Below are 15,949 nucleotides of genomic sequence, written 5' to 3'. Positions count from 1 at the left end.
AAACAAACAAATGCACCCAACAGGTATGTATTTAGCTACTTTGCAGAAGTGCCTTTTTGTTACTAAAGAGAATGTAGACATTTGAAAACTCAACATAATGCTTACATAATATAATTCAGGTTTATTTATCAGTCTCTCTCTTTTTGGTTCCAGCTGAGCTACTGGGATCATCAGCAATCAGGCTCTCTTCCTTGCGTGATCTTCCTGCTCAGCTGCAAGAATTGTACCAGCAGGGTTTCATCTTGGCTGCTGTCCATCCCTTTGTGCAGCCAACTAATGAGAATGAGAGGACTCCCCAGGAACAAATCTTCAGGGCTGTACTGATCAAGAAAACAGAAAGGTAAAGCTCAAGATAGTGAGCAGGGAATAAAAATAGACAATGAGATTTCCTGCTGAGATTTGACCTAGATCAGGAAATAATAGCCGTGTCATGTTAATATTTGCTGTGCAAGCCTTTGGTATTTTCATAGGCTTAGCATGTTTTGCGTGTTTTATGATCCATCTGCAGCTTGGCAGCAGTGTCTGAGGATAACAAGCTGAAATGTGTTTCATATTTTGGAATACAGTACACTGTCACCAGGAAACAACCAATCCTGGGCAGAAGTTTGAGAGGCTGGCCTGTTCTTTTCTTCTTTTAGTGTAATAATTTTATTTTGTTAACAATGCATCTAGAAAAACCATTTGGTTTCGATAATCACTTTTTTCATTGTCTGTATAGCTGGTGGTATTATATAGGCAGTGCTATTTAAAAAGAAGTTGAAAATTTGCAATTATATTAGAATTCAACCCCCACTACACCTATAAAATAATTTTATTGCTAAATATAGACACCTCACATCAAAAGAATTTTTTTGTTTTGCTTTGATTTCATTTCAGTGCAGATAAGCAGCGCATTTTAATGCAACCTATGTTCAAAGGAGATTAAGAGTGAGACAGAACTTTAAAAAAAGTCCTTGTAAGTTGGTTAAACTTCAGACCTTGAGGACATGAGATATCTCAGTTTTTGTGAAGTTGATCAGCAGAAGAATTGTTCACCATGTAAATGTGATTTGTAAAAAAAGTCAAAATGGCTAGTGTCATTAGATGATATTTGTGGTTGCTCGTCCCTTAAGTCAATTGGCCATAGGCGGAGGATGCAGAGAAGTCAGTCTTGCATTTCACATTGATTGAAATGCAGCCCTTCTATTTTCATTACAGGGAGGCAAATGTCAGTGACCCCTCCTTGCTGCAGACCACACACCAGCTGCCCCCTAGGCCAAACCACCATCCATATGGGTGTAGTGTAAGCTTTCTCCTCTGCAGCTTAGCCTTCCAAGGGTTAAAGATAAGCTGACTCAGTTCCTAGAGAGAAGAGGAAATTAATGTGGGAAGGAGAAATCATTTTACAGAGGAAATACTATTTTCTCCCCCTCTCCACCCCCAAAGTCTTTTCCATGGCCTTGTATCACCATTGAAATCAAAAAGCCTTTTCCTTCCTGGCTGGAGTGAAGTGACTCCTGTCACTCCCAAGCTCTGCATGGTGACCTCTTCTTGGATCTGGTGAGCTCCCACACCCATGCATTTGGGTGAAGGGGAGTCTCAGGACTGCAGGAAGGAGGGTGCATAGGAAGATCTGCAAGGCAGGAAAGCGAGGAGAGGACTAGGAGACCTGTAGGGGTGGGGGGAAGAGATGCCCAGAGTCCAATGGAAGCACAACTGATTGGGAGGGTGTGGGGGCCTAAGAAGAGCAGGTGAGACCCTACCTCCATTTCATCCCCTAGAATAGGAATACCCCACAACAACACCCACATCAGGTAGTGAAGCTTCTGCCTTTCCTCTACCTGTGCTGTTTCCAAGTGGAGCAAGGAAAGGTCACTTTAACACTAAATAATTTAATGTGTAAAGAAAGAAAGAATATTTTTTCTATAAGAAACCTAGGTTTTCTGTATATGTGCATAATGTCATGCTTCCCAGTAGATTCAAGTCTCTCATCGGTGCAGGCAGGTTTATAGTCCAAACACAACAACGGCGCCCAGCGCAGGTGGGGGGAACAGCCGCAATGGCACCCCACCCAGATCATGCTGCTGGGGGCAGTGCGCTCCCCCCGCACCCCTCTACTTCCACCAATGCATTTGGCAAATCCTCACCGTGATCAACTTCCACCCGGAAACCTATGTCCCCACTGTGGAAGTACGTGTGGATCCAGAATTGGCCTCCACAGTCACTTATGAACACATCGCTAATACCATATTCATGGAAGACAATCTTACTCGGCTACGAGTGATCGCCAAAGAAGAAAGAAGGAGTAAAGGTGCAGGGTATGCTCAGGCTACTGAGGTGCATAGCTTGCCTGGCTAACCCTGTTTCCACAGTAACCCACATAGGTAGAAGTTATCAATGTGTTATCAATGTGAGAGTAAGCACAAGAGACAGTGGTGGTCTAATAAAAATCTCAGATGCTGCAGTTTTCTATTAAGAAACAAAGAAGAAGAGGTAGTTGTAGCAACCTGGTTCCAATATGAATTATTATGCCAAAAATGTAAAGAGGCTACCATCATAAAAGAGAGGGGAATAGAATAAACTAAGGTGGGCAATACTTTGACACTAGAGGCTATGTAGTTTGACAGCTGTTACCTTTTTGGTTATGTGCAATATAAAACATGTAGCTATGGTGGGTAAACTGCCTGTGTTAATAAGAAGCTTGATAAACAAAAGAGAGCACATGCAATTTTAGTCTTTAAGCAGAGCATTTTATCACAAATCGGATTGCTTGTAGCCAAACAGCTAGGTGGAAATAAAATGTCTAATTTTGACATTTTGCTGAAGAGGCTGCAGCTAGTGCTAATTTTCATCTGGCATATGCAAAAACCTTAAGATTACTGGAGGCTCAGTTGTAAGTGCAAATTCATTAGCAGAACTTGCATGCCCTAAGAATTTAGCTAGGACTTCCTGCTATTTTCAGCAGTCCTGATTACAAATTCTGACAAATTGCATGATGTGATCAAAAGCTTTTAGTCTTTATTTGTGGAGCACAGCACAGTTTCTGTTAAGTCCTCTCCACACACCCAGAATTGTTTGATTTCTCCTTATTCTCTTGTACAAGTACTACATGCATCTTTGCCTCCCCTCCCCCCCTCCGGGAATTTTATGCAGTGTGGAATCAGGATTGTTTGATATGGTTTTATTCACTATATGCATTGTATAGCATATAGTAATGTAATCCTTGAATTAATATGTGCTGGCATTGGTATTTTGATTTTTGTTGCAGCTTATTTGTAAGCTGACAGTTGAAGACTTCGAAACTCTATTTTTGCATCTTGGAAAAGTGTCACTGAAATGAATGCCAATTCTACTGTGTTGCTACTGACTTGATACAGTCAGCTCTGGTGATTGCACACCTTGCATTTCACATTAGTTTGAAAGTGTCCTCACATGAAAAGAATGCCCCATATGGAAAGCTAACACTTTTTCTCTTGACATACATACATACATGTTTTTCACATGGGGACAGTTTTAAATAAATGAGCTGTTACCTGAAATCTGAGGTGGTACAGTCAGATGACACACTGTACTAAGTTAAGAACAACTTTACGATTCATCAGTCATTGTGAATTGTAATAATATTGATGAATCTAAGGAGAAATCTTCAGTCTTTCCCCACCCCCCACCCCCATGATCAAATGTGAGGAGAGAGACAGATACAGAGTGAGAGATCAGGTGGAATTATTAACTGGGCCATTACTGAGTGTCGTAGGTAGCATGCTTTCATGTGAGCTTATTTTTCAGGACATATATGTTGTGGTGGATAATATTGTTCTTTTCTTTTCTTATGATCAAATGGTGTTAAGCATATGAACCTGCCCCCTTCTCTAGACAATGCAGTGCAATAATTAGTAGATGTGCAAAATGTGTTTCAGTACTGGCCAGTCCATCCCCTCCTGCCTGGGCACTCCAGCCCAGGTGAGCCCAGACCCGCTCCACCTGGCAGAGATCAACATGAGTTTCTTCCAAGCTCATCCTCACTTAGTGTGGGGACACCATGTGCTCCACAGGCCCAACTATTGTTTTCCTCCTTCTTATACTGCAGGTACATACTGCAGGTACTCACTACAGGTCACCACATACAGAGTACCTATACATGTTATGTTTCTTTGCATACACTGGCAAGTGTCATATAAAACATAGTGCTAAATTCTGGGATATCGTCCACTAACAGAGAAAGGTGCAAGTACATTGATGAAGTCCCAAAGATTTTAGGTGGGGCTTGACATACTTGAAATGGCTTTTGGGTCGCTGTTTGATACGCAGGTTAATGATGCTTCTCTTAGATAATACTGACCGTGGGATTGTTTGCCTTCTAGCTGAACAAGGTGCTATTCAGAAGACATCTTAAGGCAGCCCTGTTCAGGGAAGTTTTTAATATGTAACGCTGTACTGTTTTTAACACTTTATTGGGAGCCGCCCAGAGTGGCTGGGGAAACTCAGTGGTGCCTCGCAAGACGAAATTAATCCGTTCCGCGAGTCTCTTCGTCTTGCGGTTTTTTCGTCTTGCGAAGCACGGATATTAACGGCTTAGCGGCTATTAACGGCTTAGCGGCTTTAAGAAAAAGGAAACAAACTCGCAAGAACTTGCAAGACGTTTCGTCTTGCGAAGCAAGCCCATAGGGAAATTCGTCTTGCGGAACGACTCAAAAAACGGAAAACTCTTTCGTCTTGCACGTTTTTCATCTTGCGAGGCATTCGTCTTGCGAGGTACCACTATAAATAAATTATTATTATTATTATTATTATTATTATTATTATTATTATTATTATTATTATTATTTTCACTGTTAATGTTTCAGTGTTCAATTGTGAGCTAAAATATATTCCTAAGAAGTTTTTAAGCAGTCTTTACAGCTGAACACATTTAGTTTCTGTTACGTTGCGGTGATTGTGGGCATCCCAGAATATGAGTATATGCAAACTCTCTTACTCTAGAGACTAAGAAGGGATTTTTTAAAAAAGAAAATAATCATAACAAAAACTGTGTGGTTTTATTTCTGCACTTATTTAATTGAGCAAAAAGGCACCTCAAATAACATGCTTAGCAAGTGACATTTCCCCGTCCTGGCATATTTTATGCTTCCCTTTCGTACCTTACGGCACTTAAATATTCTAGAGTTTCAGTCTGTGTTTCAGATGTAGTATCATGATGTCAGTATTTTAGAGGAGTGTTTTTCAGACAGGGTACCATGAGCATTCCCTCCAGAGGTTCCACAAAATTTTGCAACCTTCCACCTCAATCACTTTCCCCTCTTGCACCTGCCAGTCATTCCTCAAACTCAAGCTACATTGCTGAAAAGTTAATGAACCCACAGAATTACATTTGTGAAAAACATTCTGATCGTTGAATGATTTGAATAATATTCCAATTATTAATTAGCAAAAATTCTTGCCTTTGAATTTTGTAACTGTTAAATAATGTTCTTAATTGTGTTTACTGCTTTGTGGTGGGGGCAGGGAGACGTTGCTGAGATTCTGCAGGATATCACTCTATGCTGCAGTATTTCCTCTACAAAAAAAACAGAGGAAGAAAGATAGAAAATGACTGTTTGCAACTAAATGTGTCATTAGAAACCACATCAACTCTTTAAAAAGGTAATAATTGGTGTGCCCACCCCCACCGATTTTTTTTCCTGGACTGCAGCAAGCCAGGAGGAGAAATTTCACTGTTCCTTCCTCACCTTCAATTCTGAAAAAAATAAAATTGCACCCCACACCTACTATTATTAATTATAGGTGCCACGGGGAACTTTAAGACTAATAGCAGCTTGGGAGTAGCTGATTTTCACTGTGGCTTTGATGGTGGGAAGAGTGAAAGTCCTCCACATGCTGCAGACCTGATGAAAATCATCCCACCCCAGCCCCCCACTGCCTATTGTTACATTTTATAACCCAGTATAGTTTCTAATGACACATTCATCATCATTTGTCCTTTGACCATTAGAGTTATGGAAGTAGGAGAAATCAAATGCAAGTGCATGAACTAAGGACAGTCCAAAGATGCTTTTAGGTGGAAAGATGTGATTATATACTCTCTCACACTCTTTTGCAGAGAAGCTGCTGCAAAGGGTGGCACCAGAACTGGCTCATTATCACCTTATGCCTCTGTTGCTTCCCAGGCATCTAGAAATAGCACATAACCATGCATGTAATGTGCAGAAAAGGCCATGATCAGAGGCTGGGTTGCATTGTAAGGAGTGCTCTAATTATGAAATGCATTATAAAGGGTGATTTCAGAATGATGATGGGGATTTTTGAGATGGCTATGAAGAGGCAGCAGATGTGAGGTTTAATCTCAGGACTGCTTGTTCACAGTGATTCTCACATGACAGAACTGATTCACACTGATTTACACTTTCAGGAAAACCCCTTACAGAAGAGAAATTGCTAGCGGGTGACAGCTTATTACAAAGCATGTTTCGTTACAAGCTTCTTTCAGTTCTAGTAAAGTGGCCAGAATAAGAAAATGAGGGCTATATGTACACACAAAGAGAGAGAGAGAGAGAGAATGAACGAAGCAGGCTCACAAAAAGGTCCTCAGGAGCTTCAGAAAGGCATTATGACCAACTTGGTCTGTCATCTTGTTTTCTGATTATCACATAATTGCCCTCATGTGTTTTGCATAACTGTTCAACATACCTTGTTCTGTGAATTATATCATGTTTACCTTGTGCCAGAACAATTTAAATAAAAGTCACTGAAGGACTTACCTTCTTTTGCATTATATCACTAAATTTCCCTTTAGCAGAAGCTTTTATGTTTTTTTAGTTGGAACTTCTTGAAATTCAGTGTTAATTGCCATTTTTGTCCTTTTCAGCCTAATTCTGGTTTGCCTGACATAAACCTACTTAGTCTCATATGGTTCACCACAGGCCACCAGAATCATAGGACGCTATAGCTCATTGTGTAGTGTCCAAGAAGAGTGCATAGGGCAGTATGAGGGTATAGATCGGGTGTAAGGAACATCGAGCTCTCCAGATGTTGCTGAACTATAACTCCATCAGCACCTAAAAGCATAGCCAGGGATGACAGGAGTTGTTGGGGCTTGGCAGTTGTCTGTCTCGGGAGACAGTGGGAGAGTGTGCATTTAAGCATGAAGTCAATCCACCGGAGAATTACAATGTCTGCTGTGGTTGTAGATACCAAAACAGGAGAGACATGTTTTGTTGCAGCTGGGGCAGATGAAGGTGTCTGGATGGAGTGATGCAGGTGCACCATGATGTTTCTTCTTTCTGTGCTCTCCTAGCCGCACTGCAAAACCTATGCTGTGAATACGTGGTTTTGGCTGCCGTCCTTGCCAGAAAAAGCTATAGTTTTTCTTTCGGTGTCTGCCATTCAAAGTGAGTCTGATCTCTTGTAGAGTGGCAGTGTTGATGCTGAGTGTTTTCAGCTCACTGACAATGATGGCCATCTTTCATGAGTTGTAGTTCAATAACATCTGGGAGTGCCAGAGGTTCCCCAACTCTGATGTACAGTGGTACCTCGGGTTAAGAACTTAATTCGTTCTGGAGGTCTGTTCTTAACCTGAAACTGTTCTTAACCTGAAGCTACTTAACTTTAGCTAATGGGGCCTCCTGCTGCGCTGCTGCTGCACGATTTCTGTTCCCATCCTGAAGCAAAGTTCTTAACCCGAGGTAATATTTCTGGGTTAGCGGAGTCTGTAACCTGAAGTGTATGTAACCTGAAGTGTATGTAACCCGAGGTACCACTGTATATAGTGTTGAATTTGGATAGGGAACACTTGAGTTTAAATTCTTTTTCAAGCTTTATAAATCACCTTGAGCAAGTTAGTATTCCTTAATACAGGGATGGGGAACCTTTGGCCCTCTGGATGTTTCTGGATTACAACTCCCTTTCCATTGGCCATGCTGGCTGGCAGTGATGGGAACTGTAGTTCAACAGCATCTAGAAGACCAGATTCCATACTCCTGACTTATTCTAAACTTCCTTATGGAGTTTTTAGAAGGATAAAATAGGAATATCAATGGAAGCTACTGATATGTATTCAATGGTAGATCTGTGTAAAGAGTCTTACAGGCGCCTCGTCTGGATGTGGACAAGATGTGAGTAACCGAAGACAGATGTTTCACACATACATGGGCTGTATCCAGCTAAGTCCTACACAGAGTAGGACTTAATTCACTAGGACTCACACTGGATGCAACATGTATATATACACATGTATATAATACACACACGTACAGAGGCAGCGACCATTTTACACGAGGGTTCTGTTCCCAGCCCCCACATGCTTCAGTGGAGCATGTACAAGCACCCCCGCCCCCTTATTCCACACCCCTCCTGCCCTTTTCTGGGTCCAGAAGGGCCCACACACCAGCAATTGCGTGACAATTGGATGTGCCTAAATGTGCCACCGGTATACCGATTCTTACAACTAATTTTAAAATATGTTTGTGTATTTTTTGTCAGGCTGCTACTAAGCTAATCTTTTTAAGCATGCAGACAAGGGAAGCTGTTTTATATTGAATTGTAACAATGGTCCATCTACTTCAGTATTGTGAACACTGACTGGCAGCACCTCTCCAGAGTTTCTGACAGGATTTCCGCTCTACTTGAAGATGCCAGGGATTGAACCTAGGACCTTTTGCATGCAAAACATATGTTCTACCACTGTGCTCTGGCTCTTCCCTTGTGTATGAAATATGATTCATTTTAAACACTCTTCTCTTACATCAGCAGTAAGGTAGTAGAATTAGAGTCACTAATAGAAGAGTACATACCAGCGTTTACACATAGCTCCTTTCAAGCAGCTTTGTTCATTAGAGAACGAGGGGGAGACAGGAAGTACAAATGCCGTGCCCTTCCTGTTCCCTGCACTTCTTTGTATCATCTGAAATACAACATTTACCTTTTATCCTGGAGGAAGGTATAGGAGTTCTATTTCTGGCACTACGGAGACACTTGCGCTTCCTGTCCACCCTGTGTTTCTCAGTATCGGAAGCCATTCTTCAAGTCGCAGTGCAAACAGTTATGAAGCCTGAAACTGCTTTACAGAATTACTCAGATTGTAGTCTTAGCAGATTTTCCCCAAATAAAGAGCTTTTAATGAAGCCGTTTTGAGTAATGGTATCAGAATATATATGGTTATTCACATGGACATCACTTTTTGAAGTTGTTAATGGTTTTGAAAGTTACATCACATTGGCATTCTGCACGATCTGTTTTATTCATTGAATCCAAGTTGTACAGACCAAGCACTGGTGTATTTGGTTTTAGAGAGTTGAGTGTCTTCAGTAATACAACAGGGAGTCAAGTTCCTCTTTAAACCATTTCCTCCCCCTTTGCTGCCACGTACAGTGGTACCTTGGGTTAAGAACTTAATTTGTTCTGGAGGTCTGTTCTTAACTTGAAACTGTTCTTAACCTGAGGTACCACTTTAGCTAATGGGGCCTCCCGTTGCTGCTGCGCCACCAGAGCACGATTTATGTTCTCAACCTGAAGCAAAGTTCTTAACCTGAGGTACTATTTCTGGGTTAGCGGAGTCTGTAACCTGAAGCGCTTTAGCACCCATAAATTTCAGCACCAGGGCCATGCATGCTGTATGGCACCCATGATCCCAGGCACCCACGGTCGTGGGGCCAAGCTGGCACTCCTAACAAACTCTGGGTAGCTTTGGCAGAGACAGTCATTATTTGGGGTCATTACTCATACAACTCTCCCTGAAGTTCTGCGGAATACGTAGAGGGCTTGGGAAGCTATGAGATCTATTTTCTCACTGCTTAACATGAAGATGGACTTCTTTTGCCCCTATTATGTGAATGTGATAGAACTTGGGAGAGATTTAGGTTGAACAATTCTTTCAAATATTCATGTTTTAATTTATATACAGTTGTACCTCAGGTTACAGACGCTTCAGGTTACATACGCTTCAGGTTACAGACTCCACTAACCCAGAAATAATGCTTCAGGTTAAGAACTTTGCTTCAGGATAAGAACAGAAATCGTGCTCTGGCAGCACGGCAGCAGCAGGAGACCCCATTATCTAAAGTGGTGCTTCAGGTTAAGAACAGTTTCAGGTTAAGAATGGACCTCCGGAACGAATTAAGTACTTAACCTGAGGTACCACTGTAACTTCACATTTCAAGAAAGGAGATTTCAACCAAATTTACTGAGCTGTCTTGGAAAGTGGTGGGCTTTTCTTTTTTATGGGTTTTTAAGCAGACTCTGGGTTTCTTTCAGGGATGCTTCTGCAGGGGATTACCTTCATTGGCAAGGGACCGAATCAGGTGACCTTTGATGTTCCTTCCAACTGTGAATTTGCTATTTTTAAAAATTAAGGAAACTTCCTCTTCTTTTTCTAACAAACTCTCAACCTCCGTTGCCTTCTGATAACCTCAGTTATTTTCAGGCTGTTTTGAGCTTTCGTTTCCTTTCCTTAAAAAAAAAATAAAAATCCACGCAAATATTTGGCATGCCTGAGGAAACCCCCAAATATTGGGAAACCACCACTGTTTCAAACGTAGTTGGCACCATTTTGCTGCATAGCTAATGGACATGGCAGTAGAAGGAATGATAATCTACAAACATTTTTTCCTCCACCTCTGGAAAAGGAAATGAATGCATCCCAAGAAATCTGAAAAGGAGCCTACGCTTCCCCTTTAACGGTGGGCATGAGTGGTCCCATGTTGTTTACAGTCCTAAAGTTATAGGAAAGAGAAAGGGGCATGTAGGGTAAAATGAAAATGTGACCTCTCTTTTTTTTGGGGGGGGGAACTCTCTATAATGTCCCACAGGAAACAGTGCAGTCTTGGACTGCCTTAACAGTCATTTTCACTCTTCACTGTCCCAGTCTCATAGTTCTGAATGTGTTAGAAGCTTTGCGAGTACCTAGGGACCACCTTCATCTGTAGCAAGCAAGCATTTGGAGTGTCTGACAGCTGGTACTGATCAGTTCAGAATACTCAAAAGATTGTATGTTGTTTTCCCTGCTGTTTAGCTAATATGAAGCTACCATTTTGGCTCAAGTAGCACAGAGCTTTGCAATTCCCTTAAAACCATAGCAGCAATTTTGTACTCTTCTTCCTGTTCGAAACAACTTGGCTGGTAAATTAAGAAGGGTGATATTTCATCGTGTGACAAAAATATAGGACTATGGCTTTAAGGCAGTAGGCAGTACATGACAACAGGGTAGTATTTTGTTAAGTTTTCTGTTCTGTTTAAACAAATAAAAAAGAGAATTTGAATTATTTTCTATATTTACATTTAATCATGCAGTTCATGTTCTAAGATACCTAATGTATGTTACAATGTTTAAATAACAAGTTCTAGTTTAGCCCTCGGTTTCAAAAGACTCTCATACTTTAATAATACTTTAATAATTTCTTACTATTACAGGAAATGCATTGATCTCAGAGTTCTTGTTACACAATTGAGTGTTCTGTGTCACTGCTTGTCTAGGAACTACAATAAGTCTGAGATATGCATAGAACATGTTAGTTTTTGGTGACTTGTCACCTGCTTATGAAAAACGCCTTCTTTTCTTTTTCTTTTCAGATCCCTGAAAAATGATGCTGTCAGTGAAGGAAATACCTTAGAGATAGAAAGTTGCTTCTCCTCAGACCACCTTCTAGATAAATCAAAGATGCCAGATCTTATAAAGAAAGTAAGTACAGTAGAAGCAAAATATTTGCAAATAACAGTACAGATAGTTGCATTTGAAACTACTGCTACTAAGATACTAATGTTTACCAACCCCCCAATCTATGGAACACATTGTTCTGTGTTTCTGGTATATTCGTCTGTTTTGTTGAAATCAAGTTCTAAAAATTAGAACTGGTATAAGTTAAACTGAAGGGACGCGGGTGGCGCTGTGGGCCACAGAGCCTAGGACTTGCCGATCAGAAGGTTGGCGGTTCGAATCCCTGCGACGGGGTGAGCTCCCGTTGCTCAGTCCCTGCTCCTGCCAACCTAGCAGTTTGAAAGCACATCAAAGTGCAAGTAGATAAATAGGTACCGCTCCGGTGGGAAGGTAAACGGCGTTTCCGTGCACTGCTCTGGTTTGCCAGAAGTGGCTTAGTCATGCTGGCCACATGACCTGGAAGCTGTACGCCGGCTCCCTCGGCCAATAAAGCAAGATGAGCGCCGCAACCCCAGAGTCGGCCACGACTGGACCTAATGGTCAGGGGTCCCTTTACCTTTACTTTAAGTGATACTGAGATTTACTATTTTCCTCTTAGTTGCAACATTAAGCCCTGTTTTACATTGCTCACGCCTAATGCAATTCAGCCCCAAGGTTTTTGGGCCCACAGAATGCAAAAAGGGCGGAAGATCAGGTGAGACACACTAGCTAAATCAAAATGGGCCATATATATTGTTACATGGCATCCTAATCTCCACAGTAGTGCAAGATTCCAGGGGTTCCTGGAACTAATCCAGGATTCACGGTGGACAGTGAAGTAGGTGATACTGAGCACTCACTGTAAGCCATCAATGCATCACCACTCATGCCTAATCTGTTGTGTCTTTCCTCACTCCCACCTGCACCAGAGGGAACAATTTCATTGTCCCAGCATAGGCTAGCATCCTATTCTCTCTCTTCTCCCCCATCCCCCCCCCCAAATCAAGATTCAGCCAGGTGCCTTTATCAGCTTGCAAGCAGTGCAGAAAGGTAACATACTTTCTATGTGTTCTCTCTGTATCCCCCCCACCCGCCCCATATGGTATGTTACCTTTGGAAAGCCTCTATCAAATATTGTGGTGAAGTTCAACGTCAGGAAAAAAATGCATTAATTATCAGGGGGGTCATTGCTAGCTCCATATCTGAGATTTGCTGCATCATTTTAGAACAGGTGTTATTCTAATGAAAATTATAATTTTGCATGTGTCAATTATGTGTAGCAAATTAATGACTATAGAAACTGACAAGTTTTTAAAAACACACTTTAAAAATAGCCATCTGTGGTGTTGTACTAGAAAAAATGTCCCCTATGAATAACATGGTGGCGCTTCTTCAGTACCCAGATTAACTTTTATATCTGCAACTATTCTCTACTCCACAGATAGTTCTTGTGGCCCTCTAGATGTTGTTGAACCAGCGGTGGAGGAAGCCACTCGGGCGCCTAGGACGGTGTGCCCAGGGGTGGGGTGACCCACCCAGAGGGGCAAGGCGAGGGCAGGGTGAGCCACCCATAAGGGCAGGGTGCACTGCAGGGCCTCCAGAGTCTGCCTGCTTCCTCCCACTCAGCCGCCCTACAGCTGGGGGGGGGGGAGCCAGCAGGTGGACCGTTCAGGCAGCGCGGAGCCTGCATGCGCCCAAGCCACCACGTCTCTCCCAGCAGAGACACGTGGCTCGGGCGTGCTGCAGGCCCTGCGGTGAGTGCCACCCTGCATTTTGTCATCCCCCCTCAGTGGTAACACCCGGGACGCACAATACCCTGTGCACCCCTTTCCTCTGCCCCTGTGTTGAACTACAACTCTGATTCTCCCTAACTATTGGCCATTCTGACTGAGGCTGATGAGAATTGTAGCTCAGCAACATCTGGAAGGGCACACATTGATTATCCCTGCTAATACTACTGCACTCTGTGGCTCTCCTCTAGTTCTCGTTTCAGCTGCATGCTTCCTCTTCCTTTGTGTACAGCTTTCACAGAGTTCTCATTTTCCCTTGAATTAATCTGTGGCCTTTTTACAGTCGCTGGGGGAATCTTGATCTTGTGCTGATGAGTTTGAGGGAAATTGACCTTTAAATATTACTGTGAGTTGTGTGTAACATGGTGTGTGTGTGTGTGTGTGTGTGTGTGTGTGTGTGGTAGCAACCTACATAAAATGAGAACAGGAGGATAGAAAGTCCTTAGCCACTCCTAAACAAATGTCATATTTAGAAGTTGAAGATCAAAGGTTTTCTGAGACCAATGTGAAAGATTTTACTTGTGGAGAAGTTACATTTTACACACCCATACACACCCACTGAGTTCAGTATAACTTCAAATGCATAAAATGTCCTCGTGGTTTACATGGAGAAGTTATGTCTGTTTTTGATCACTAGTTAAGTGTAAAAGATAAATTAGCTGAAAACTTAAAATACATTATGAATCTGTGGGCACTGTAACCCTTATTGTTCTTGGAAGAGCAAAAATGCATCTGGGAACATGCATGCATTCTAACAGATGGGAAAGGGGCGTCTGCTGCTATATAAAAACATTTTTAATCTACAGTGAATAATGTTTCATCAAAACACAGAACAGGGAAATGACTGTATCCCAACATTTTTCATTAAACATACAGTGGGGGTTTTTTATATATAAAAAAGTAAATTTCCATTGCATTCCATAATTTCTGACTAATTGTTTAAATATATAATTCTTTGCTTGCAGTCCAGAAAGAAACTAGTTTTAACACATGGCCAGAGTGATAAAACTGTTGTGCTGTTCATTTGCTTTAAATGTTTCCTGTTATGAATGCATTCTTCATTTTTGTTCAATAATCTGAGACATTAGTCGTCATTTCTCACAAAAAGATCCTAATACATCTTGGGTTTTTAACTTGTCTTAAAGCAAATTATTATTATTATTAATGGAGAAAAATTGGAACGAAAACTGCTTCTGGCCTTCAAACAGAAAAGTCTGAAATGACCCTGCTGTAATGTTACTTATTGCCCAAAGGATTTGCTATCTAAGTGATCTGAAACGCTTTGAAACCATTCCTGTCTTTCAGGAAAACACTTGTCCTTTCCTCAAAGTCTTTACAAAAGAGCATTTTTACATTTATTTCTTTGCACTTCATAATAAGGGCTTCTCTCAAAGCGTTGAACTTGGGGCTTTATTTTCCGCACACTTAGAAAGCAAACAGAAACCATCTCTTTGTTTAAGGATCTTGACATAGATATAATCTAGAATAAAGCAATAAGACTGGTCAGGACTGCTCCTGCTGAGAGCTGTCTTTGGCAATAATGTTTTGAAAGCATATGTAAAACAAAGGATTGTGGAAAACAGTGCACATTGTATATTAGGTATCGTGGTGTGAAGAGCAACATATGTTCTTGATTACACTTCTTAAAAAAAACTTACATTCATTTTTACTCTGCAGTATAACTTTGGTATTCAGAAACTCACTCTGTGATTGTAGCAAAAGTATTCCATTGTGCCCCCGGGGGACTTGATTTGCTTTTGTAATCCTTTGTCCCACGGACTTTTTTTAAAAGGTTCATCTTCCTGGCCAATGTAAAAATAGATGTGGTAGATGTGTATAGTACATGGCCCCAGCATTCCAGGGATTTCCCCCCTGAAGACTAGAAAGAAAATTTGAAGCAAACATCTGATTATGTTGCATTACTATGTGTCCCAATGATTTGTTCATTGGGACACATATTAGGGACACATTTCCTTTTAATCCAGATTTTGCATGGAGAACTTCAGTGCTGAAAAGCAAAGATTGATGTCGTGTATTCAGAACATCCAAGAAAATGTGGCTCTTGGCAGGAAAAAGGCTGCCCACCTGTTCTGCATAGCATGCAGTTACTACTGTGGGTGGTAAAAGCATTAGCACTCCTGAAGTGGGCAGTAGGGGCAAGGCTACCCACCTTGTAAAACCTTAATTTGTTAATATGGGAATTGAATGGAGGGATGAGGCACAAAGCAATCATTTGTTGGTTATTGAATGCGACTGTGCTCTGAACACTGACAGGCCTTATTCATCCATGTGTATGGCAGTGGTGGCTGGAGCCCATTGGGACTGGTAGGGCAGAAGACAGGGAGGCTGACTATAGATACCTCAATCATAGGTTGAGCCAACTAATTCGAGTATTGTGCCCATCCTCCTCTCTCCCAAGTTCTACAAGAACAACACAGAGATTGCAAATGAAACTTCCTATGTGTATGGTGCTGGAGATATATTTCTGGACAATGAGACCAGATTTAGTCCATTACCTACAAAAGAGGGCTTTTAGAGTTCAATATTAAATGGATAT

At 41.5% G+C, this 15,949-nt stretch overlaps 1 protein-coding gene across 4 annotated transcripts in view; it reads left to right on the top strand.

The window, feature by feature from the left end:
- RFTN1 (raftlin, lipid raft linker 1) overlaps positions 1–15,949 on the top strand; it is a 101,050-nt gene that overhangs the window by 32,626 nt on the left and 52,475 nt on the right. For all 4 annotated transcript variants that reach the window (XM_083468235.1, XM_083468236.1, XM_083468237.1 and 1 more), the window contains exons 3-4: positions 154–340; positions 11,539–11,647. In XM_083468235.1, coding sequence (XP_083324361.1) covers positions 154–340; positions 11,539–11,647 — 296 coding nt within the window. The remainder of the gene's footprint in view (positions 1–153; positions 341–11,538; positions 11,648–15,949) is intronic.

This window comes from Podarcis liolepis (genome assembly GCF_965112155.1).
Source record: "Podarcis liolepis genome assembly, chromosome: 12".
Lineage (NCBI taxonomy): Eukaryota > Metazoa > Chordata > Lepidosauria > Squamata > Lacertidae > Podarcis > Podarcis liolepis.
The sequence above is the reverse complement of the archived record's forward strand: the minus strand, read 5'-3'. Positions and strand labels throughout refer to the sequence as shown.